Source organism: Ruditapes philippinarum, unplaced genomic scaffold (genome assembly GCF_026571515.1).
Source record: "Ruditapes philippinarum isolate M1 unplaced genomic scaffold, ASM2657151v2 ctg125_1_1_1_1, whole genome shotgun sequence".
NCBI classification, from domain to species: Eukaryota; Metazoa; Mollusca; class Bivalvia; order Venerida; family Veneridae; genus Ruditapes; species Ruditapes philippinarum.
The window spans coordinates 706,484-732,968 of record NW_026853776.1 but is presented as its reverse complement, the minus strand read 5'-3'; the positions used below and the strand labels follow the sequence as shown (position 1 = coordinate 732,968).

Sequence of the window (26,485 nt, the reverse complement as noted above, 5' to 3'; positions counted from 1 at the left end):
GGCGCTATTTTCCATTGGGCAACTTGAACTATGCGTGGATAGATGTACGATTTCGGGCGCTATAAAGATAATTTTATGTATGGAAAACATTTTTCTTATTATTATTTCTACCATAAATACCCCAGTACATAATAATATAGCTCATTTACAATAAATAAAACCCTTCTGGCTGTTTAAATTAACAATAATGCTTCGGGACGCTTCGGGACGCTAAATTTCTTCGGGACGCTTTTTAGTGAGACCGCATTTCCAAGTAATTATTTATCAAATGTGCAAACTTATTTTCAGTGAGAACAGTCATAAGATAAGATAAGTTTTATTTCAAGTCGGCAAGTTTTCAACAGTACAACATAAGCTCTAAGAGCTTTTTTAACCGACTGTAAATTACATAAAGTATAAGATCAACAAAGATAAAACAGCTACAATAAAAAATGCTTAGACATGATATATATACATCACATGCATAAAAATAGACCTTTTAGGATATATTTATAAAAACGAATCATATGCTAAAAAACTAAAAATGATAGTTTACCCAAATCTACATCACTATATAGCAATGTCTAGTATCTAAAAATGTACTTAAAGTTCAATAATATACCGAGTAAACAATTAAAAATTTAATGAATTATTTAAATAAATAAATAAATAGAAATACTAAAAAAAAAACAACAAAAAAACATACATTTTTTATATATAATTTAAATATATAAAAGACTATGGGTTATCAGACTACACAAAGACAGAAGGTATTAAACATGTAAGTCATTAGTTGAACTCATTTAACAGCTAGCTTGAGTCATGCTGGAAAGATAAGCAAAAAACAACAAAACAAAAAGCAAAATCAAAACAAAAGATCACAAAATAAAGCAACATCATATCTAGAAACTAAATGATAATATTAACATAAGCAGGGAAGAATAGCAAAAAAACACATTTAAAGCAAGCAAAAAAAACCAAAAAAAACTGAAGAAGCTAAATGATAAATGTGACCCAAAAGAAAATGTTCATACCCAGAAAAAAATAAATAAAAAGTGGAGTAAATCAAGATATAGATAAATGTAAGCAAACTAATTGTATTTGATATTTTTCATTTTTCACTATTTGTTGACATTTTGATGAATACTTTCAGCAAATTTTTACTTAAATATTGGATGTCTGGACCAAAAAATGGTTGTCTTGGGCAAAAGGACAACTGCTAGTTTCGCAGACTTTGTTGAGGATAGCCTGCCTAGCCATACAGTATTTTTAAAATAAATACATGTAGGAAGTGGCTAGCCATACGGCCAAAAATTCTAGCTATACGTGAGTCACATACGGCTAGCAAGGACACACTGTATTGTCCAGCCGTACGGCACATTTCAAAATTACATGAAAGTTGAAAATGCATATGATATTTTGTGTCTTTAAACAAGTATTTTAACCAAGAACACACATTTGTCCCCTTACAGCTAGCCACTTCTAAATAAATAACCTAAAACAATAATAAATACAGTGAGTTACTCAACAGTTACAGGGCTTGAGCTAGGGGGCGACTTGGGCGAAGAAGTCGCCTTTGGATCAGCGACTTCGCCTAAAACAAACTTCAAAGCGATTTTGAAGTCACACGATTTTTTTGTGATCTGTCATACTTTTTTACGATGCTAGGTCTGTTAACAATTTATTTACTTCTCAATTACAACCAATTACCATTAATCCGCTAGTTAAAAACGCGTGTCAACATCAACAAATTCTAATACACGCCGCAAGGCAAGAGTTCACTATGTATATCATTCTCATTATGTATTTATGCGATTGACGAATCAGAACGCTCGTTGTATATGAGACAGTTTGCATTGATCAATCAGCGACACACAAACATACTGCTGCTAATTTTTGACATTTACACAAAATGGTGACAGATGCAATCAATTTTCGCCGATTGCATGATTAAAGACACCTGCATATACATAATTGTTGATAATTGTTGCGGTGTTTTGACGAGTAAAGATAAACACTGCCCAACATCTTAAAGGTGTGAATATGTTCGAAAAACTCGATTGTTAAAAACTTTTCGGAGCACTAATCTGTTGAAATTATGTGAAGATTTGTATCTAATATTTTATTAATACACTGAACTCCATAAAGTTAATACGCTGATTATACAAAATTAAATGTCTCTTACATTCTGGCTTGTGGGCAAATCAATTAAGGAAAATTGTAGATGATGACCAGTCTGACTCATTGCCAATGGCAAGTGGCACTGCTCTGCCCAACTAAACATACTCACAACATGTATACAGGATATGCATGGGTGCAAGTTTTCAGGCATATGTCTGAAGCTCAGGTTTTTTGTGTGTGACAAATTTCATCATGTCTGACTATTAGATTATGTAGAAAAATGATCATGAATAAAGGTTTTCAGGCTTTTCCAAATTTTCAACTTTCACTCATGTAATATTGTGTTTGCTATTGGTATACATTTATATAAAGTAGATTTATAGTAGAATTGTTTATTTGAGAAGTGTTTCTTATTTCTTTATTGGTATGTAAAGTTTCATAGCTTATAATTCTCCAGATGACGCCTAATATGTCTCCCAACTTCTCCCTAAAGTCTCCTCACTTCTCCCTAAATCAGCTGGAGGGAGAAGTCACTTCTCCCTAAAATTTTGACTAGCTCAAGCCCTGAGTTATCCAATAGTAGATCATAGCCAATAGCGGATCTGTATTTTAATGAAATATTCTACCAAAATTTTTAGTTTAAAAATGTTTTAACCTAAAAGTCATGTACATTAGGATGTTAGCTACTTGACAGCGAAATAAAAATGTAAACATGCAAGTAATTCATATCAGACTCACTCATTTGCTTTACCAAGCACTTCTTCATGGGAACAAAAAAAAGAGTAATAAACTGAAACATTTTTTATCATTTCTATGGATAATATAGATGTAATACATTTCGAGGGCTTGGTGCAAAAGGGTTTATAACTCATATTTAGTAAAGGAGTTACGACCCTTTCACACCAAGCTGTCGATTTGTAATAAAATATTCTTATCTCAGGCCTTTCCTTAGGCCCTTTGAGCACTGCTCTCCCGCTGTGCCTTAATCTCCAAATCAATCTTACTGCTGTGCCATAAAAGTCACCGTAGTGCTTAATTTTTTCAATCATTTGTGTAGCACTTGTAGTATCCGCCTCCACAATTAAATAATACACAACGGTTGTCAATCAGCATGTGTGATAATGGATTAACAGGTTGTTTTTAGGGTGCTATTAATGTCAGTCTGTGTAAAAATCCGTCAGCTATCAGTCATGGCTGAATAAAAATCAAGTTGTCCGAGAAATACTTTGTTACCGTCAAATTAATAAATTTTCAAGAAGCTAAAAATGTCAATGAGCTGTTTGATAATAAGTTTCCGGTGACTCAAAGAAATTTTTAAATATCCAGTCTCTTCAAAAATTTACACCATCAACGGTAAATTTTGCCGTAAATTATAAATTTTTAATTTTTGTTTTATGATGCATCTTGAAAAAGCTGATGAATAACAATCTTAAAATAATAAAAAAAAAAATTTAATCTGATATAATCAAAATCAACAACAACTAGAATGTCTTTTGCAGGAAACAGACAAAATCTCATTTGTCACATATTTTCGTGATGCCGCTTTTTATAATTAAAAAAGGTAACCAAAATGAACCTATGTTTTGTTAAAATGTGTTTTATAACACTTAAAATGTAGTTTATGAATTAAAATTACTTAAGGTATTGCTTACATTAGTTGAGACGGAGATATTTGCCAGTATCACATACTTGGGGGGGGGGGGTGTGGAGTGAATCAGGAAGAAAACAGCATAATTGTCTGTAGATGTAGGGTAAATTATATATAAGATCTTTTCAATCACTTTTTTATGATACCGTGTTTCCAATTTGGGAGTATAACCATTTTCCTAAATAAGCTTTTTTTCTCTGTTCAATTTCTGACTCCCTCACCCCTTATTCTGTTTATTCATCATATACATCAATTGCATAAATGCAGCAAAGATGGCTTACCATAGTCAACATTATTTGGAACTCGTACCTTTTATGGCTTGGGAGTCTCAGAACTCCTATTTTGAAAATCCTAGTGAGACACTTGTTACGCTGTTTTTTTTTTCAATGAGTCAGCATCTTGTTTTGTTTCTACATTGATGTTTACACTTATTTAAAGAAAGACAATCTGTTATAAACATTGAAAAGTGACTGTGAAGATAAGACAGTTAATGTATATATTGTTTATAAAATGATTTTTTTTTTCATTGTGTTGTTTTCTTAATTTTATGATTATAGTGTAATAAGTTGTTAAAATGTTACATTTATCTGTATCTTTTTAGCTCACCTGTCACAATGTGACAGGGTGAGCTTTTGTGATCGCTTTTCGTCCGGCGTCTGTCGTCCGTAAACTTTTACTTCAAATGACATCTCCTCATAAACCACATGGCCAATTTCATCCAAACTTCACAGGAATGTTCCTTTGGTGGTCACCTTTAAAAATTGTTCAAAGAATTTAATTCCATGCAGAACTCTGGTTGCCATGGCAACCGAAAGAAAAAACTTTAAATATCTTCTTTTAAAAAACCATAAGAGCTAGAGCTTAGATATTTGACATGAAACATCTTCTAGTGAGTGTCTACCAAGTTTGTTCAAATAAAAGCCCTGGGGTCAAAATTGGCCCCGCCCCGGGGGGTCATTGATTTTCCCTATATGCATATAGTAAAAACTTAAAAAATCTTCTTTTAAAGAACTCAAAGAGCTATGGCTAAGATATTGAGCATCAAACATGTTCTCATAGGTGTCTACCAAGTTTGTTCAAAGAAAAGCCCTGGGGTCAAAATTGGCCCCGCCCCAGGGGGTCATTGATTTTCCCTATATGCATATAGTAAAAACTTAAAAAATCTTCTTTTAAAGAACCAAAAGAGTTAGAGCTAAGATATTTAGCATGAAACATGTTCTAATAAGTGTCTACCAAGTTTGTTCAAATAAAAGCCCTGGGGTCAAAATTGACCCCGCCCAGGGGGGTCATTGATTTTCCCTATATATGCATATAGTAAAAACTTAAAAAATCTTCTTTTAAAGAACTCAAAGAGCTATGGTTAAGATATTTAGCATCAAACATGTTCTGATAGGTGTCTACCAAGTTTGTTCAAATAAAAGCCCTGGGGTCAAAATTGGCCCCGCCCCGGGGGTCATTGATTTTCCATATATGTGTATAGCAAAAACTTAAAAAATATTTTTTGAAAAAACCCAAATAGCTAGAGTTAAGATATTAAGCATGAAACATCTTTTAGTGAGTGTCTACCAAGTTTGTTCAAATAAAAGACCTGGGGTCAGAATTGGCCCCGCCCCGGGGTCATTGATTTTCCTTATATGTGTATAGCAAAAACTTAAAATCTTCTTTGAAAAAACCCAAATAGCTAGAGTTTAGATATTAAGCATGAAACATATTCTAGTAAGTGTCTACAAAGTTTGTTCAAATAAAAACCCTGGGGTCATAACTGGCCCGGCCCCAGGGGTGTCATTGTTTTTAACTATATGTGTATAGTAAAAACTTAAAAAAAAATCTTCTTTTAAATAGCCCAATGAGCTAGAGCTTAGATGTTTAGCATGAAACATCTTCTTATGGGTGTCTACCAAGTTTGTGCAAATAAAAGCCCTTTGGTTAAATTGGCCTTGCAACATTTGGGGGGGGGGGCGGTTGGGGGGCCTATATACAGGTGAGCGACCTCAGGGCCATCATGGCCCTCTTGTTTGTTTATGAAGACTCTTTAATACAGTAGAATTTGATGTAGCAAACATAAAATTAGCAAAAAGTTTCGAACGTGGAACAGGGGTCCTTGATCACTTTTAAACGGGCATTGAACATTTCTTTTAATGATGCAGATGTTTTTTCGATTGCAAAAGCACTATCGGGTCAGTCACAAACTTAAATTGACTTGACATTAAAGTATGTGGGTCAGTTCCTGATTAAATGAAAGAACCGAGGTCTCCCATATATTACTAATAGCTTATATATACTACAGCTTACATGTAGTCTTTAGAAATTACACAGATCCTGCCAATGCCCTTGCCACATAAAAGGTGCTCTTTCTTTTAATGAAAATGACTTGCAAAAATGTATGAGTGAAACATATAAACACTCACAATTTTCAAAATTCACTTAAATTTTGCAAGCTGTTTCAACCATGAAAATAGAGTTAAAGTAAAGTTGATCTACATTCACTTAAAGATATTTATTTAGCATCTGGGTGATTATATTGTTTAACATGTGTATATCAATTTTTCATTCCAGTTTTACAGATTATTAAGGAAGCACAACAGCAACATGGGCTTCGACATGGAGACTTCCAGAGATACAGGTAAGTCAAAGTAAAACTGTAAAGTATGTAAATGTAAACAATTAAAATAACATTAAATATCACAGACACTGAGACAGGAATGTTGTTTGCACCATATTGGAAACTTGCATGTACCAGCTCTCACCAATTCTACTAGTATCATGAAAAGTCAATTAGTTAAATGGTAAAGTCATAGAATTTTGGCACCAGCAGTTTGTATATACAGTAAAGACTGTCTTAGCGACCCCCTGTATATAGCGACGTTCTGTCTATAGTGACCATAGTTAGGTGCGCCGAACAGTATTTACTATATAAATGGTCTGTATGTAGCGACTCCCTGTCTAGTCCGTACAACGACCATGATTTAGTCACCCGTTACGGTATTTGAGCCGTGAACAGCGACTTTTGCAAGGGGAGCATGGCTTGAACTAGGTGACGACTTTGGCGAAGAAGTCGCCTTCGGATCAGCGACTTTGCTTCAGTCGCCCGATTTTTATAATTTTCCGTCATACTTATTTACGCCGCTAGGTCTGTTAATAATTTGTTTACCTCTCAATTACAACCAATTACCGTTAATCCGCTAATTAAGAACGCGTGTCAACATCAACAAAGTTCAATACACGCCGCAAGGCAAGAGTTCACTATGTTTATCTTTCTCATTACGTATTCATGCGATTGACGAATCAGAACGCGCGTTGTATCTACGGCAGTTTGCATTGACCAATCGGCGACACGCTAATACACTGTGGCTGTTTGTTGACAAATACACAATATGGCGACAAATTCAATCAATTTTCGCCGATAAAATGATTAATGACACATGCATATACATAATTTCTGCGGTGTTTTGGCGAGTAAAGATAAACAATGCCAAACGTCTTAAAGGTGTGGTTATGTTTGAAACCTCGATTGTTAATTTTTTTCGGAGCACTTATCTGTAGAAATTATGTGGAGATTTGTATCTAATGTTTTATTAATACATTGAACTCCGTAAAGTAAACAGGTTGATTATACAAAATTAAATGTCTCTACAGTAACATCTCATAAGTAAAATTGAAATTAAACATTTTTTTACAAACAGATTTATCAATATAAATTACATTTTAATGAATATGTAACTTTTAGATACTAATGTTATGGTGTAGTTTATAATCTTAACCAATTATACATGCAATTTTAACTTAAACCCTTAGTATGGTACTATCCTGCTTTTCAACAAAATATTGGTATGATATGTTCATATATCCGAATTATATAGAGACTGCCCACAGTGACTCCCTGTCTATAATGACCTTTTTTCTTTTCTCCCATCGAAGGTCACTGTAAACAGTCTTTACTGTACCCTGCATTTAGCTGTAGGACAAGTGGATGCTAACAAGTTTCTTTGAATTATGGCATGCATTTGAATTCGAGCAGTTTTTCAACAGTATAAATATTTTTAGCTCACCTGTCACAAAGTGACAGGGTGAGCTTTTGTGATTGCTTTTCGTCCGGCGTCCGTCAGGCGTCCGTCCGTAAACTTTTACTTTAAATGACATCTCCTCATAAACCACCAAGCCAATTTCATCCAAACTTCACAGGAATGTTCCTTTGGTGGTCACCTTTAAAAATTGTTCAAAGAATTTAATTCCATGCAGAACTCTGGTTGCCATAGCAACCGAAAGATAAAACTTTAAATGTCTTCTTTTAAAAAACCCAAAGAGCTAGAGCTTAGATATTTGGCATATAACATCTTCTAGTGAGTGTCTACCACGTTTGTTCAAATAAATGCCCTGGGGTCAAAATTGGCCCCACCCCAGGGGGTCATTGATTTTCCCTATATGCATATAGTAAAAACTTTAAAAAATCTTCTTTTAAAGAACCCAAAGAGCTAGAGCTAAGATATTAAGCATGAAACATCTTCTCATGAGTGTCTACCAAGTTTGTTCAAATAAAAGCCCTGGGGTCAAAATTGGCCCCGCCCCAGGGGGTCATTGATTTTCCCTATATGCATATAGTAAAAACTTTAAAAAAAATCTTCTTTTAAAGAACTCAAAGAGCTAGAGCTAAGATATTTAGCATGAAACATGTTCTAATGGGTGTCTACCAAGTTTGTTCAAATAAAAGCCCTGGGGTCAATATTGGCCCCGCCCCGGGGGTCATTGATTTTCCTTATATGTGTATAGCAAAAACTTAAAGATCTTCTTTGAAAAAAACCAAAATAGCTAGAGTTAAGATATTAAGCATGAAACATCTCCTAGTGAGTGTCTACAAAGTTTTTTCAAATAAAAGCCCTAGGGTCAAAATTGGTCCCGCCCCGGGGGTCATTGATTTTCCTTATATGTGTAAAGCAAAAACTTAAAAATCTTCTTTGAAAAAATCCAAATAGCTACTGTTTAGATATTAAGCATGAAACATCTTCTACTAAGTGTCTACAAAGTTTGTTCAAATAAAAGCCCTGGGGTCAAAACTGGCCCCGCCCCAGGGGTGTCATTGTTTTTAACTATATGTGTATAGTAAAAACTTAAAAAATCTTCTTTTAAAAAACCCAATGAGTTAGAGCTTAAATGTTAAGCATGAAACTTACCAAGTTTGTTTAAATAAAAGCCCTTGGGTTAAAATTAGCCCTGCCAGGGGGGAGGGGGGGAGGTCATTGTTTTTCATTATATATGTATAGTAAAAACTTAACATCATGAAAAATTTTCTAATGGGTGTCTTCCAAGTTTGTTCAAATAAAAGCCCTTGGGTTTAAACTGGCCTTGCTCCGGGGGCCTATATACAGGTGAGCGACCTCAGGGCCATCATGGCCCTCTTGTTTCAAATACATGTTTGTGTTTGAAGGAACTCCACTGAAGTCCGAAGGACTAAAACATAAAATTTAAATTTCTTACATAGATCAGCTGGGACATAAGAATAAATATTCTAGGAAAAACAGAGAGCGAATGATCTGAAAGTTTGCACACAAGTTACAAGTCTAGACCTACATCAAATTGAACATTTATCTCAAAAAAATTCTTCCAGTCCCATCATGTCAAGAAACCTAAGTGGTTTCCCTTTTAAGAAGGAAAAATAGAACATAAATTCAAAGAAAAACGAACAAAAACTAAATAAAAGAAGTACATCTATAAAGAGTGATATAATAACAGTAAAAGGTGTTAATGGTTGGCTGTATGGGGAGAAGATGACCAACAGATGCCAGAACTTTACATGCATATAAATACTAAAACATAAAGACACCCTGTTAAACGTTAAACATTTTAAAGTATATTTGCTACCTACACTGATAGCTCATGTTCTTATTGGTGTTTTTTACCTATTGTGTTTGTTAGGGGTTACTGTTCAAGGCGCATCAAAAGAATACGAAAGTCTCTACACTTTCCACAAGGTGATAAGAGAAGAGTTAATCCCAAGAAAATAAATATGGATGCAATCAAAGATGTCAGGTAATTTACTCTTCTTTCTTTTTCAATGATAAATAATTTGATGGATGTCTCTTAATTTCTTAGGGGTTATATTTCTAATAGGGATGTCAAAATCAAATGTCGGTATTGCACAGGCTGTCCCATAGTCTGTACTAATAAATTGGTTATTTTTAAGAAAATCACATAGATAAGTTACAAAATGCTTCAAATAAAAACAGACAAATAAGTCAATATCAGACTTTGCCAGTCCTGCTTAAAGTAGTCTGATGAATTATGATGTTGATATAGGGAAATGTTCCAAGAAACAAGCTTAGTATTTTTGCAGAAGTTGACAGACAATCAATTTAAAACACAGTAAACAGTAGACTGTAAAAGATCCTGTAACACAATTTTTTTTATGGTTTTATACCATAAATATGATGCTCAAATTGAGATTTATCAATATTGTAAGTTCCAAAAAGCATTATTTATAAAGATATTACCGAATCTAACATTTCATGTATTTAATGAAAGGTAATTATAAATTTATTTTCTTTAAAGTCTTAGCCAATTTTTTCAATAAAAAATGAATGCATATCTTTTAATGATTACATAATGTGCACAAATATTTGCAGTGATTTGATATTATATAAGAATAATTGACAGAGCTTTTAGCAACAGTTGTTATGAGTTTTAATAAAAAGGTAATTATGTGGTATACAAGTCAGTTTTTAGCTGCAAGATTGTTTTATGGGTTCTCCTTTAAGATTTAAATTGATAATGTAATGCAGCTAAAAAAAATGTTTGCTATTAACTATACATTCCAAGGTTTCCTAGCAACATTGATATTTCTTTTTAATTGATATTTGACAGTGTTGTATTCATAATATTTGCTGTCTCCTTACCTAAATGGCTGGAACAAATTCAAAAATGATAGGAACAAATTCAAAATAAAGTTAAAAAAAATAATTTCAAAAATATGCAGTCATAGTCTAAATATTCAGTATCACTGAACTGTTTTCATTTAGATATGTGCATCTGCCTCTGTTTTCTGCTGAACGAGCGTGGTCTTATGCCATGCAGTTAAAGTCGGAAGCAAACACAGAACCTCGTAAGCGCTTCCATATGATCTCCAAACTGAAGAAAGCAGTTGTTTACGCTGAGGAACTTTATACATTATGTGAACATGACAAGTGTGATGCAAGAACTAAACTAGAAAGTCAGGTAAGAAAGCTTTGAAATAATGTTTTATATAATACAGTCTGAAAAAAGGTTCAGGGAACTAACGATATTCACATCATAACTACATAATTGCATCGGTTGTTTCTTAACCAGAAGAAAATCATTCAAATTTGTATGGTTTCATTTAAGATGTAAGTAATCATTTCCTTTATTGATGACACATTAAAAGCTTAAAAGTTGTATGCCTCCAGACGAGCCAAAATATTTTTTAATAAATTAACTTGTGAAAAATGATTTAATGTTTTAAGAAAAGTAAAAAAAAATATATAATATTCAAATAATAATTTACATGTTATTTTTTATTGATTTTGCAGTATCAGTGTTTTTTTTCTTTATATAACTACTACCCTAAAACGGTACCATTCCCAATAGAAAATAGACATTAAAATTCCCAATTGCCAATGTTAAATTCCCAAAATGACTGTTCAAAATGCCCACAAGGCAAAGTGATTTTTCTAAAATCATTTAAATCCAACATATTCATATAAATCACCACTCAATAGTTCTATCTGGACAGTAGAAGCTGTAAGCTATCTTTATTCATGATGTCTAATCTCATTTGTAGCTGAAAAAATGCATTAAAAAAATTCCCAATTTTAGTCAAAATAACGCATTTTTTCCCAATCAGTCTGGTACTGGCACCATTCCCAAAGTAGAGGAAAAAAACGCTGAGTATATATCCCATTATTTTACTGTGTGAAAATTTGACCTCTTTTCTTTAATTGTATGTGGTTTGTAAGTGCCATTTGTAATGTGTAAATTACTTTCTTTATTCACACAATATTTTTTTTTCTTAAACATTTCCAAACTAATCATGAAAATAAGCATAAACAGGGATGCATGCTGCGTGAATTTGATTTGTATTGTTTACAGTAAAATATTAAACAGACAATAAAGAATATACATGATAATCCTTACAGAATTGAGAGACTTATAGGTTGATAAATGATGTATATTATTTTCAGGCTTATAGGCATTATATGAGAGGTAGTTTAGAGTTTGAACTTGAGAAATGGAAGCCAGCTATAGAAAGTTATGGCAGTGTCAAGTAAGTTAAGCCAATTACACACTTTATGTGTGGTTATTTTTTATGAATGGTGATATTTTTAGGGAAACTAAGTAAAGGGATTATCAAGTTAGCTCAAGTTCAAAGGTTATACACCAAATATTGACCTACATTTTAAAAATATATGTTTTTAGCTCGACTATTCGAAGAATATGAGAGCTATTGTAGTCGCCGCGGCGTCGGCGTCGGCGTCAGCGTCCGCGTCGGCGTCTGCGTTGGTTAAAGTTTTTTGTAAAGTCAAATATCTCAATTACTACTTGAGATATTCAATTGAAACTTACAATACTTATTTATAGTAACAAGGTACATCAGATTGACAAGTTGGATAACTCTGCCTACAATATTGACAGAATTATGCCCCTTTTTAACTTAGAAATTTTGGTTAAAGTTTTTTGTAAAGTCAAATATCTCAATTATTGCTTGAGATATTCAATTGAAACTTACCATACTTATTTATAGTAACAAGGTACATCAGATTGACAAGTTGGATAACTCTGCCTACAATATTGACAGAATTATGCCCCTTTTTAACTTAGAACTTTTGGTTAAAGTTTTTTGTAAAGTCAAATATCTCAATTATTGCTTGAGATATTCAATTGAAACTTACAATACTTATTTATAGTAACAAGGTACATCAGATTGACAAGTTATATAACTATGCCTACAATATTGACAGAATTATGCCCCTTTGGAACTTAGAAATTTTGGTTAAAGTTTTTTTGTAAAGTCAAATATCTCAATTATTGCTTGAGATATTCAATTGAAATTTAAAATGCTTTTTTATAGTAACAATGTACATCAGTTTGCAAAATTGCATAACTCTGCCTGCAATATTTGCAGAATTATTTGCCCCTTTGAAACTTTGAAATTTTGGTTAAAGGTTAAAGGTCTTCAAAGATATTTACTTGAAACTTTACACATGCACTTAGGGTCATAATTGGAGGGTCATACTATCAAGCACTTAGAATAGTCGAGCGTGCTGTCCTACCGACAGCTCTTGTTCTTTTTCTTATTTAATTATTTTCTTCCTAAAATAAATTCTTTCAAAGATTCAAGTTTTACAATGATTGTTAAACTAGAAGTTACTTCAATAATGCGTTAAAATGCACTTTAATTCACAGAACAATCTATGAGAATCTAGCAAAGGCTTTCTCGAATTGATAATAATGTTGAATATACTTTAATTCACAGAACAATCTACGAGAATCTAGCAAAGGCTTTCTCTGAAGAAATGCAGACACTTTACCTACAGCGTGTGTCGGAGATTGAGCCAAACATTCGATATTGTGCATATAATATAGGAGACGAGACTGCCATCGAGGATCTGATGCAGATGAGACGTGAAGCAGGTGCTGGCGATTTCATGTTAGGAGAACTTGATGTAAGAATTTACTTTGTACAGTTTGTCACCACAGGTTGCTAGGGGAAATTTTTGTGTTGACATAAAGTATGACCCAGCATAAAAATGTTCTTTAATTGAGCAGCAACATAGCTCTGAAACAGTTTTTTTTACAGTCCGAGCATGCTGGAATCAAGCTTCTGTTAGGCTGTACATATTTTTCATGTATATTTTTTAGCTCACCTGTCACATAGGGACAGGGTGAGCTTTTGTGATCGCTTTTCGTCCGGTGTCCGTCTGTCCGTAAACTTTTACTTTAAATGACATCTCCTCATAAACCACTAAGCCAATTTCATCCAAACTTTACAGGAATGTTCCTTTGGTGGTTCCTTTAGTGGTCACCTTTAAAAATTGTTCAAAGAATTTAATTCCATGCAGAACTGCAACCGAAAGAAAAAACTTTAAATATCTACTTTTAAAAAACCCAAAGAGGTAGAGCTTAGATATTTGGCATGAATTATCTTCTAGTGAGTGTCTACCAAGTTTGTTCAAATAAAAGCCCTGGAGTCAAAATTGGCCCCGCCCCAGGGGGTCATTGATTTTCCCTATATGCATATAGTAAAAACTTAAAAAATCATCTTATAAAGAACCCAAAGAGCTAGAGCTAAGATATTTAGCATGAAACATCTTCTAATAAGTGTCTACCAAGTTTGTTCAAATAAAAGCCCTGGGGTCAAAAGTGGCCCCGCCCCGGGGGTCATTGATTTTCCCTATATGCATATAGTAAAAACTTTAAAAAACTTCTTTTAAAGAACTCAAAGAGCTAAGGCTAAGATGTTTAGCATGAAACATGTTTTAATGGGTGTCTACCAAGTTTGTTCAAATCAAAGCTCTGTGGTCAAAATTGGCCCCGCCCGGAGGTCATGATATTCCTTAATTGTGTATAGCAAAAACTTAAAAATCTTCTTTAAAAAAACCCAAATAGCTAGAGTTTAGATATTAAACATGCAACATCTTCTAGTAAGTGTCTACAAAGTTTGTTCAAATAAAACCCTGGGGTCAAAACTGGCCCCGCACAAAGGGGTGTCATTCTTTTTAACTATATGTGTATAGTAAAAACTTAAAAAATCTTCTTTTAAAAAACCCAAATGAGCTAGAGCTTAGATGTTTAGCATGAAACATCTTCTTATGGGTGTCTACCAAGTTTGTTCAAATAAAAGCCCTTGGGGGGGGGGGGGGAGGAAGGTCATTATTTTTCATTATATGTGTGTAGTAAAAACTTAACATCATGAAATATCTTCTAATGGGTGTCTTCCAAGTTTGTTCAAATAAAATCCTTGGGGTTTAAACTGGCCCCGCTCTGGGGGCCTATATACAGGTGAGCGACCTCAGGGCCATCATGGCCCTCTTGTATCATATCTTGTAGGAAACATATGATCAATTATAATCTATTTCAATTTCATTGTCTGGTATTAAATGTTCTAGCAAGAGATCATGTGGTCTTATTAATTATATAGTGCAGTTTTGTTTGTTTATATCATATTTGCTTGTGCCTGTTACTAACTGTAAAATTGCTTCATTTTTCTGTGGACAGACTCTGTTATCACAGACGAGAGAAAAGCAAGCAGCGACGCTGTCGGAGGTGACATGGCAAGGTCGTACAGTTCCAGTGAAGAGTGAACCGGTTCGACTTTTCCTGCTCAATCTACAGGAGAGTGGAGAAGAAGTGGAGAAGGCGGAGGGTATAGATAATAAAATCTCCATATATGAGAGTATATTGAAAGAGTGTATAGAAGCTCAACAATATCTTAGAGACGCACTACATGATGATCAGGTAAATAATTGTTGATATTTTTTACTCTCTATGAAAAAAAATAAGTCTTTCACAGCACTTTAATGTAGTTATTACAAAAGTATAGGAATTAAAAGGAAAATGAAATTGATTTCATCAGATTGATTTTTAAACAAAACTTGACTGTCATTTTATGTTGTCATATGATTATAATACTTTTAAGAATAAAGCTGAATTAATTGATAAAGGTGCTGTAACTGAATTAATTGAATAATGAGTAAAAACAATGTGGCCAACATTGTTAAAGCAAAGTAGTCGTATCTTAAAACAGTCTGCCTCCAGATTCATGTTAATTTTCGTGAAAATTTTGAAAATGTATTTTAAAGAATAATGTTAAGAAACCAAAAGGTAGCAATTTACACATTATCAGTGACACTAACAACTCACATGAATTACCAAAAAGAGGTCAAAATATGCAAAAATAGCCCTTACTGTGATAGTTATGCAGCAGAAATATAGTTTTACATACTAAAGAATCAGTCATTAATCACACATAAAGTGTAAATAATTACTTGAATCTTGCTTTTCCTAATATCTTAGTACATTTTTCTCAAGTTTGATTTCATTGATATTTTGACTCAACTTGAGGCATGCATAAACATTTTATTACTGCCTAGGAGGTCTTTTATATTTTCTTTATTTCAGAACTTAAAAATTCCTTTATTTATGTATTAAAGTTTATTTTTGCAGTACCCATATTAATTTACATTTACAGAATTTTAAGTTAGCTTTGCGGGGTCAGCCTATAGATGGAAAGATTTCAAATGCACATTACCTACACAGCTACCTGACTTATATTAAGTTGACAAAGACGATAGAGCGTAATCTACTCCTAATAGAAAACCTCAAGTTATACCTGCCCGGAGGCCAGGTCGAGGAAGGCAGGAAAGTCACCAAACCACAAGATCTTGTTAGGCTATATGATATTATGATACAGGTATTGTTCCTTACATATTCCAATCAGATTAAGCATAATATTATTTAAATGATTTAAAATTTACTAAAATGTTCTTTTAAAAAAATCATATAGTTGTTTTTTTAGCTCGACTTTTCTATGAAAAGGGGAGCTATCCTACTCGCCCCGGCGTCGGCGTTGGCGTCACACCTTGGTTAAGTTTTTCGTACCACCCCACTTTATTTCAGAAGTATTACAAGTATGGCTTTGAAACTTACCATACTTGTTCACCATCATAACCTCCATCTACAGACAAGAGTACATAACTCTGTCAAGGTTTTTGACAGAATTATGGCCCTTTTTTGACTTAGAAAGTGTATTGAGCTTGGTTAAGTTTTTTGTACCACCTCACTTTATTTCAAAACCATTGGAGGTATTGCTTTGAAACTGACCATACTTGTTTACCATCACGACCTTCATCAACAGACAAGAGGACATAACTCTGTCAAGGTTTTTGACAGAATTATGCCCCTTTTTGACTTAGAAAATACATTGAATATGGGTAAAATCCACTTATTGCCTTAACCCTTTGAGATATTGCTTTGAAACTTTTAATGCTATTTCACATCATTACCCCCATCTGTACGCAAGAGAAGGTAACTCTGTCAAGGATTTGTTTTAAAAATTAAGGCCTTTTATCGACTTAGAATCTTGGTTAAGTTTTTAGTACCAGTCCACTTTTTGACTGAACTGTTTGAGATATTAATTTGAAAGTTGGAATACTTGTTTACAATCATGATTCCCAAACATGTCCAGGAGAAGGTAATTCTGTCAAAGATTTTATTTGAATTATGGCCCTTAACTGTCAATGTTTTGTATTATAGGCAAGCACTAAAAAACTTAAAAAATCTAAAAAAATTCATTCCTATCCACTTGTTCACTTTACCATAAATTATGTCATAAGAACATTGCTGTAATATTCAAGGGTATCAAACAACTAGTTTTTTTTTCTTTCTTACCAGCCCTCTTTTGACTTAAACATTTCAAACTTTGCTGCAGTGTTCAAGGGTATCACACAATTCAGTAAAATAATTCTTCACTAAATATCTTAATGCTCATGGCCATTGTTCACTTTAAAAATACAGAGATTCTTGTATTGCCTTTTACTGCAAAAACTTTTTTTATTGGCAAGCAATAAAAAAGTCGAGCGCGCTGTCTTACGGACAGCTCTTGTTTAGGTTTGTTTTGGGTGGAGGGTAGTGGTTCTGGGGGGCATATCAGATGCCAGGTAGTCACCTAGTGCATATTGTTGGAATTTTGAAATCTGATTATTTTATTTTTGCAGAATTTTAACACTTTACACAGTGAACTTTTAGCTTGTCTGTTTCGAAGAAAAAACATCAAGCTATAATGATCCATTTGTTGATGTTCTTGTCATCTTGAAAAACTTTAAAATGTAGCCCGTTATTCAAACATTTTAAAAGTTATCAACATGAAACATGGAATACTTGCTTATCTTGACAAGGTGCAGTTGTTACACTGGGAGGCATAATTCTGAAAGCTATATTTTTAAGTCATACCCTCTTTAACTGAGAATTTTTGTGAAAAGTTGCTATTTTAAAGGAGGAGCTTGTTCTTCCTATATTTTACTGGGATCTTTCATATTACCGGACAAAATATGATGTTTTTTCGCTATAACTTGTATTTAAAACCATAAAAAAGAATGGAATTTTACCCAATTGCTTTTGGGTTCCTAATGTATGTTAACATAACTTTATCAAGCACAAGATTTTACATTTTGACTAAAAAATTGTGTCTACAAAGTGGAGCATTATAAGAGAAAAAAATGGTGTAGACAACTCGATTGAAGTCATGAATTGAAATTAATCTTAAAATAATCAAAACTGGAACTACGACTGTTAAATGGCAACGTTAAGAAAACCCAAAGCTGTCACTAAAAATAGACACTGTATCCATGCTTGTTATGAAGAGGCATATATATGTGGTGTAATGAAATTTCACATTATCAACTCAATTATCGTGTTGATTCATCATAACTCGGTAAAAGTAAAGTTTGATACTCATTTAAATTCTGTTCTTTGTCATACAGTTTCAGTTTTATCATCATGAAGCCAGTAAAATCCAGACAATATATTTTATTAACATTTCATGTAGAGTTTCCTCCCTTGGTTTGAAAAAATTATGCATGACCGGTTTCCTAATGTGGTCTTTACTTAGCATTTCCATGTAAATTACAACAATGAAATACTGTCTTGATTAAATTTTAGTACATCCTTTATCATTAAAATATGTTATGATTGTCTGCTGAGATAATTCAGAGAAGATGTATAAGTAATTCCTGTCTAAAATAACCCTTTTAGGGCCTCATTATTTGGGCCTACGCAGAACACATAATTCCCCCTCATGACCAGGTATGAAATAACATTACAAATAAAAGGGCATGTAATTAAATAAAGAACTGAACTGAATCAACAATATTAACCTGAGACTGGTCTTGTTGTTATTTACTTCCAAATTGAAAGTGTGTGTGCAATTTAGACTGGATGACATGAATTGAAACAAATATAAAGCCTTATTCGACAGTAATAGATTTTTTTCCGGTAGACTGGTTGTATAGTTATTAATATTAGGGATCCTAGTATATGTATACTAGCAGAAAACTTGTTTCTCTTTTTGACAGTCTCCTGTCATTAATCTTGTTTGATTGTACCCCAGCCTGTTTCTCTTGACATAGCAAATTCATAATGTTTAAGTATATAAAATATATTTCAGAATTTAGGAGAAATACCAAGTTTAGATGGTATAGAAGAAGATGAGTCATTGAGTATAGAAATGAGTACACGAGCTGTAGGATTTAAGGCATTTAGGTGTGTAGATGTTTATTTTAAATTTCTTATCCATGACCCAGCTGAAATGCCACCAGTATAAAGGCAGGCCAGACTGTTTGTCCAAGAAGTTTGAGCTGTCCTTTTAGCTCAATAGGTAGAGCATTGCACTGTGAATCGGGCAACTTGAGTTCGATACCCAGTGCAAGTCACTTTTGTGATTGATCATGAAATCCTTTCTACCGTCATTCGCATTGTACCTCTGCTCTGGCATGTACAGAAGTTATCAGTTCCTTGCCCAAGTGAAGGCAACTAGTACTGGTTAACTGTTTAACAGCATGCCAAGGAACAATGTGGTGGCTGAACTTTGCTCTAGTATGTTCAATGTGGTATACTGTTGTGATCTGGAGGGTAATTTACCAATGCCACCACTGTCATTGTAGTTTGACAATCTGAAGAACATCATTTTGATATTCTTAAATTGATAATAGACTGTTCCAAAAATGGAAGCTAGAAATTTTCATTATAAATATTTAAGCAGGCTGAGAGTAAATATTATATATAAAGGTTATTCTGAAAGAATAGAGGTTTAAATGGATCCAGACCAGCCTGCGCAGACTGATCAGGATCGATGCTGTTCACTTACCAACCCTACTACAAGTAGAGAAACTAATAGCGAACAGCATGAATCCTGATCAGACTGTGCAGATGCGCAGTCTGGTCTGGATCCATGCTGGTCGCAAATGCACTATGTTGGTTTTGTCATAACGGGCTCAATTTTATGTTAAATGCAATTTGTTTTATATTTCAGATGTTTTTATATAGGACAGTCTTATGCTGGTGCTAAGAAATGGAAGGAGGCTATAGGATTATTTGATAGGGTATTACAATATGCCCAGGAAGCTATAGGCAAATATAAAAAACTGCCCAATAATTCTGTATATAAGGTACATATGTGTTGATATATTTAATAAAAACCACTGATATTGGAATTACTTGTTTACCATGAAAGAGTTATGAAAAATTTGGAGATGCCTCCCCCAATTGCAAACTGGTTAAAACCAATTTCTTGAATCACTTTGGCAGATTGGTTCCGGTCACTAACTTTGAATCACTAGGGAAGACTTGTTTAGTTCTGTAATTTTGAATTACTTGGACAAACTGGTTAATGTCATTGAAGCAGACTTGTAAATTTTGTCACAGTTTTCTTTTATATGAAGAATTAGCTAACTTTCTGAGATAGGTAGTTTTACTGATGTAAATGCTTGACTTGAATGAAAATTGGTAAGTTGCCAAATGATTTTCATAGTGCTTTTGTGACTTTAAACACCGTATGGCAGCATTTTGTGTCTGGACATGCTTAAAAGGACATTTGTAATACTGAACTTGTTTTAATTGTCATACTCTTCTGTGACATTACATATACAGAAAATAAATAACAATACTACTCTTATGAATTTGAGGCAATGTACCGTATTGTTGTAATGAATTGATTATATAGATTTGAATGTTGCTATGTTCTAACATGGTATAGATTTTGTAATTAACTAAATGGCTTATGCTTACATTTGATCATTAATTTTGTGCCTGATCTAGTAAATTTGAAATTTGTAATGGACCTTGACAAAAAAAAAGCGGATAATACCTGTTCAGATGTTGATTATTGATAAACGATACAATATTATGTAGGTTGAGGTGAAAAATTTAGAGGAGCTAGCAAAGGAGGCAGATAGTTTGAAGTACTCGTGTCACGCCTCAAGTATTCTAGATACTGAATCATTGACAGACCAGGTAGCTGATATGTCTGTAAGGAATAACAAGGTATGACTATAATACAAATTACCATTCTCTATAACTTTCTGTGTTAGAAGAGCGTTTAAGCTTGTTTTAGAAATTATTTTGATTTAAAAATTAGATATTATTTTGAGTTCATGGTAGAATGGTTAACATTGCTGACATCAAGTCCCTAGACCATCACAGATATGGATTCAAATTCTGCTATGAACAATTTTTGTTAGGAAGATACCAAACTAGGTTAATGAAGGTTGATGGTCTACTGTGCCTGAAATAATGCCAAATGGGCAACTGTGGTATTCTCCACAAGTAAAGTTGCCACTTGACCTGTGTTGGTGTGGTTTGAATAAAATCAACCAATGAAATTCATAGATATGTTTTAGGATATTACTTTTGAAAAATCTTTCAAAGGATTTAGAAAAAATATGTCCCCAACAGTGATTTAATTACTTAATAAAATCACTGTTTCGAGTGTGAGGAATTACATCTTGAGGGCATAGCTGGAGTGATATAATGGTGGGAACGACAAACAGTGATTTTATTAAGCGACAGAATCACTGCTTGGGATATATTTTTATTATGCCCCGCCATGTAATGGCCGGGGCATATAGTGTTACCCTGTTCCGTCATTCCGTCCTTCCATCCTTCCGTCATTCTGTCATTCCGTCATCATCAGTTTCCGTTCATTATCTTAAGAACGGTTGCACACATTTAACTCAAATTTGACATATGGATATGTCATGAGAAAATACAGGTCAAGTTCGAATTTGGTCATGGTTCGATGATTTTTGGCAGAGTTATGCCCCTTTTACTTTGAAAATAATATGAAATTTCAGTTTCCGTTCATTATCTTAAGAACGGTTGGACACATTCAATTCAAACTTGACATATGGATATGTCATGAGAAAATACAGGTCAAGAACGAATTTGGTTATGGTTCGATGATTTTTGGCAGAGTTATGCCCCTTTTACTTTGAAAATAATATGAAATTTTCAGTTTCCGTTCATTATCTTAAGAACGGTTGGACACATTTAATTCAAACTTGACATATGGATATGTCATGAGAAAATACAGGTCAAGTTTGAATTTGGTTATGGTTCGATGATTTTTCGCTGAGTTATGCCCCTTTTACTTTGAAAATAATATGAAATTTTCAGTTTCTGTTCATTATCTCCCCAACGGTACAATACAATCAACTCAAACTTGACATATTGATATGTCATGAAAAAATACAGGTCAAGTACGAATTTGGTCATGGTTCGATGATTTTTGGCAGAGTTATGCCCCTTTTACTTTGAAAATAATATGAAATTTTCAGTTTACGTTCATTATCTCCCTCAAGGTACAACACATTCAACTCAAACGTGACATATGGATGCGTCAAAGGAATGTGCAGGTCAAGTTCAAATTTGGTCATGGTTCAATGATTTTTGGCAGAGTTATGCCCCTTTCACTTTGAAAGTAATATGAAATTTTCAGTTTCCGTTTATTATCTCCCCAATGGTACAACATATTCAACTCAAATTTGACATATGGATATGTTTTTGGAATGCCCAGGCCAAGTTCAAATTTGGTCATGGTTCAATGATTTTTGGTAGAGTAATGCCCTTTTCACTTTGAAAATAATATGAAATTTACAGTTTCTGTTCATTATCTTCCCAACAGTGTCACATATTCAACTTTAATTTGACATATGGATATGTCAAAGGAATGGGCAGGTCAAGTTGGAATTTGGTCATGGTTTGATGATTTTTTGGCAGAGTTATGTCTCTTTCACTTTGAAAATAATATAGATACATCTTAGGAATAAGCAGTTTCAGTTGGAATTTGGTCATGGTTCAATGATTTTAGACAAACTTATCTTTCCTGAATGTTGGAAAAATTTTGAACTTTCAGTTTCACCACTCATTCTTTTAGCCATTATTTTGGCTACAAATATGCAATATGCTATTTCTAAAAGGTTAAGACTGAATAATTTCAGTGCCTTGAACATTGTATGGAAATGGTTTGTGTTAACATTGAAAAGTTTTAAGGGCTTTGAACTTAAAATGAAAAAAATAATTAATGCACCAACTGAAATTTTGGCTGCATGCGGGGGCATCCGTGGCATGATGACACATTTCTAGTTTCAATTCTGATATAGTATAAATAAATGCTGCCGTACCTGATCAAGCTAAATGAATACATCACATGTCTAAATATAGATCGTCAACATTGATTTTATGCATATTTACACACACTTTTGGTCCTTATATGTTAAATAGGGAAACATGTGGGTCATATTAGAATGTTTCTCTAAACAATCTCATTCTCTCCCTTTAATAGAGAAGTATGACCAGTGTGAAAAATTTGATCCATCCTTACAGTGATATGTGTTAATGTTAAAGAATTAGTAAAAGTAGTTATTTGTGACTAAAATGGTTTGAAAGTAAAAAGCAAAAATGAACTACTAAATTTGTATAAACAATGAGGAATTAAGACTAATAGAAACTTCTGTTTTGACTGCATCAGTGATATTTTTCAAAGCAATTTTGAAATATTTACAGAAGTGATTTTTTTCAGTTATATTGTTGGCAGTTTGAATCTGCATTTAGAAATATGTGTGCTTGAAAGTGCATATTCCCATAATATTTATTCACTAATTTTGTTTTATTACCCACTGCACCTCTTACTTTGTTTAATGTATTTTACATTTCTAATTATGTCATAATATTAAACTTTAGCAGCCAATAGAATAAAATTTTATCAAACTGAATTGATGTGAACATTGACTTGTAGTAAAGGCAAGTTAATTCTACCTGTTGCTAAGTGGATGTCATTGACTTCAAACCACTTGCCCCTCACAATGTAGTTTCGAGCCCTGACAGGGACTTTTGGTTACTTTCATGTGAGGAAGCTGTTCAACTAGCTTACAGAATGTTGATGATTCTACGTAGGTGCTTGTTTGTGTCTGAAATAATGCAAGGAAAGGCATCTGAGTTCTTCTTCCACCAGTAAAGCTGGAAAGTCACCATATGATACTGTGTTGGTGTGACATAAAAGTTGATAAAACCAAAAAAAACAAACAAACAACTTTTTAAAGGTTAAAGCCTTATTGATAAGGTTCATTTATCAAGTTTTAAATCAATATTGTATGAGTTATAATTTTATAATTTTTATTTCAGCCACTGATGGAAAGATTAGACCAGTATGTAGAGGATCCATCCCTAGCAACCAAAAAGGCAAAACTAGTGACATTTCCCCCAGACTTTACCCCAATACCTTGTAGACCTTTGTTTTTCGATTTGGCCCTGAATCATGTAGAAATGCCATCTTTAGAGGATAAATTAGAACAGAAAAAGGCACCCAGTGGTCTTACTGGTATGGTTAAAGGTTGGCTTTGGGGTGGCAAGAAATGAAACGATGAAGTTGGATAATTATAGGATGACAAAAAACACACTAGTCACATGTGTTGTGAGACATCAGATGGCAATTAGTGAAGTGTTCAAAATTATAAATCTTGTAAAAAAAACACAGAATTCGACAGGCTTTTTCTGCCTTTATTGCAAAGGAAATGAGTAAAGATGACAAATGCAAAGTATGTAAAATTGTTAGAAATAAATTTGTTAAAGTTATAGGTTGCCTAAACAATGTGATTTATACAGAAGCCCCTTTTTTATTTCTATATGACATTGTATTTATTCTGATGGAATTGAAGCACTATTTATGCTTATAGAAATGGCTGAAATGGTGAGATGATGTAACTTTGCCTATACAGGTTTATTCTTGTTTTTGATATATAGAGATTTTAAAAAGAATGACCAACTTTTGGTGATAGATCATAGCATACTGTACATTTTTTGTGTATATATATTTCCTTTGATAAGATAATGTTGGTATATGGTGATATACCGACCGTCTTAACACTACTGTTTTATATTGGTTTAAATGGTCACGGTGTGTCAACACCTCCAGTGTATATGTTTGTTTGTTTGATTGTTTTTGATATGCTAATTATGTAAGGACAAGGTGATTGTTTGTATGACTGAGGTTTTTTGCCTTGTAATATTAAAATTTTCTCTTTCTAATATCTTTATAATATTTCCAACTTTTTGAATGAATATTGTACTGTTATTAAAGATCATCATCACTCAAGAAGAACATTTTATACTAGGATAGTTTGTGCTGGTAACTTTGGTGCGATATTTACATGTATTTATTTATTTATTTGATTTTGCTGCTATAAAACTTGAATTCAGCATTATAAAAATCTTGCTTTTCTTCCTGACTGAATGCTAGTGACAGCAATTACTGGCTGATGTCACTAGAACAAGCCCTGACACCATGCAAGAGAGTCTTATATTGATGACTGCTATATCTTTGTACTTTTGATATTGTAACAAAATATCATTACAATGGGCAGTTCAAATGCAAAGCTTAGCAAGTGATTTAGACCAATTTAGCTGGATTAGTGTTAAAAAGTTTAGGAAAATTATGTATGGATAGCATTAAAGTACTGTGACATGGTATACTAATGTATTTCAAATGTTAGAAAGATATAATATCACAGATATAATACATCAACTAAATATATTATATTATTTGTGTTGATTTATTAAACAGGCTAAGTGCAAATGTGTAATATTTACGTTATATTTTTCAATTATTTTTCTGATGTTGAAGATAAAGGATTGTAATGAAAATGTATGCGAGAGTACATGTGGGTATTTTCTCAGGAAAACATCCACACATTTTGACAAAAATTTAATAATTTGTATTTAAAAACACGCAACAGAGTAAATTTGTTTTTTTTATTACTGTTTAATTTGACATTAATCAATATTTACCCATTCTAATGGGCTCTTGATCCTTGATATTTACTTTAAATGTTATTAATTAATAGATTGAAGCTCAATTTTGAAGAAATACTAAACATATCAAGTTTGTTACAACTGATTTTGGTTGCGCATGATAATGGAAAAATCTTAACATTAAACTAGTGTTATAGTAGATATAAGAAATAAACAAAAAGACGACCTTGTTATGTAAATTTTTTGGGGGTATTATGGCTAACACAGATTTTGATAATAGTTTTGGGCGTATCTATCTTCTTGCTTGATTTTTTTTGTCTTGTTTATTTTTCTTTTAAATTTAATAAAATTGAGTCTGGACGTGTGTAAATAAAATTGTGTTCATATAAGAAGTTTAATTGTGAGAGAGTGTGAGATGTTTACCACGTGCTATCACTATGAGTGCTTGACTATATTTGTCAGTCGTTTTTGTATGTCTGACTTTATACAAGTAGTAGAAAATTATCTTTATAAAAATTAAATCAAAGGAATAAAGAAATTCTTAAACCGAAAATGATTTGTCATCATTTGCAATTTGTATGTTTTATGGGATTCTTTATTAGCTCACCTGAGGACAATGTCTTCAAGGTAAGCTTTTGTGATTGTCTATGTTCCGTCCGTGCATCAACAACTTCTTTTCCTAAACCACTTGACCAAATTTGTACAAAAATTGTTCACATTAAGCTGTTCCTCGTTTCTGGTGTGAATAGGGGCTTCACTTTGATGTTTTTGACCTATTTCTTAGGTGAGCGACCTGGGCCCTACTGTTTAATGTTTTACAGATACTGCATCAATCTTAACTGTAAATATTATAAGTAGGAACAAATTCATTAGAAACTTAGTATATCGTTACTTTAGTGCAGTAACAGGTTTACTCCTACTGAGTTATAA

The 26,485-nt window shown here is 33.1% G+C and overlaps 1 protein-coding gene across 1 annotated transcript; it reads left to right on the top strand.

Moving 5' to 3' along the window:
- Positions 1 to 6,304: 6,304 nt before the first annotated feature.
- Positions 6,305 to 26,108, top strand: LOC132737847 (signal recognition particle subunit SRP68-like; the record flags this gene model as incomplete). The annotated part of the gene is given in 11 exon segments (XM_060725207.1): positions 6,305 to 6,371; positions 9,659 to 9,772; positions 10,759 to 10,954; positions 11,938 to 12,020; positions 13,230 to 13,419; positions 14,972 to 15,211; positions 15,945 to 16,166; positions 18,918 to 19,012; positions 19,782 to 19,917; positions 20,660 to 20,791; positions 23,930 to 26,108. Coding segments are annotated over 11 exon segments (1,709 nt in total), but the record flags the coding sequence as incomplete, so codon positions are not given.
- Positions 26,109 to 26,485: the final 377 nt, after the last annotated feature.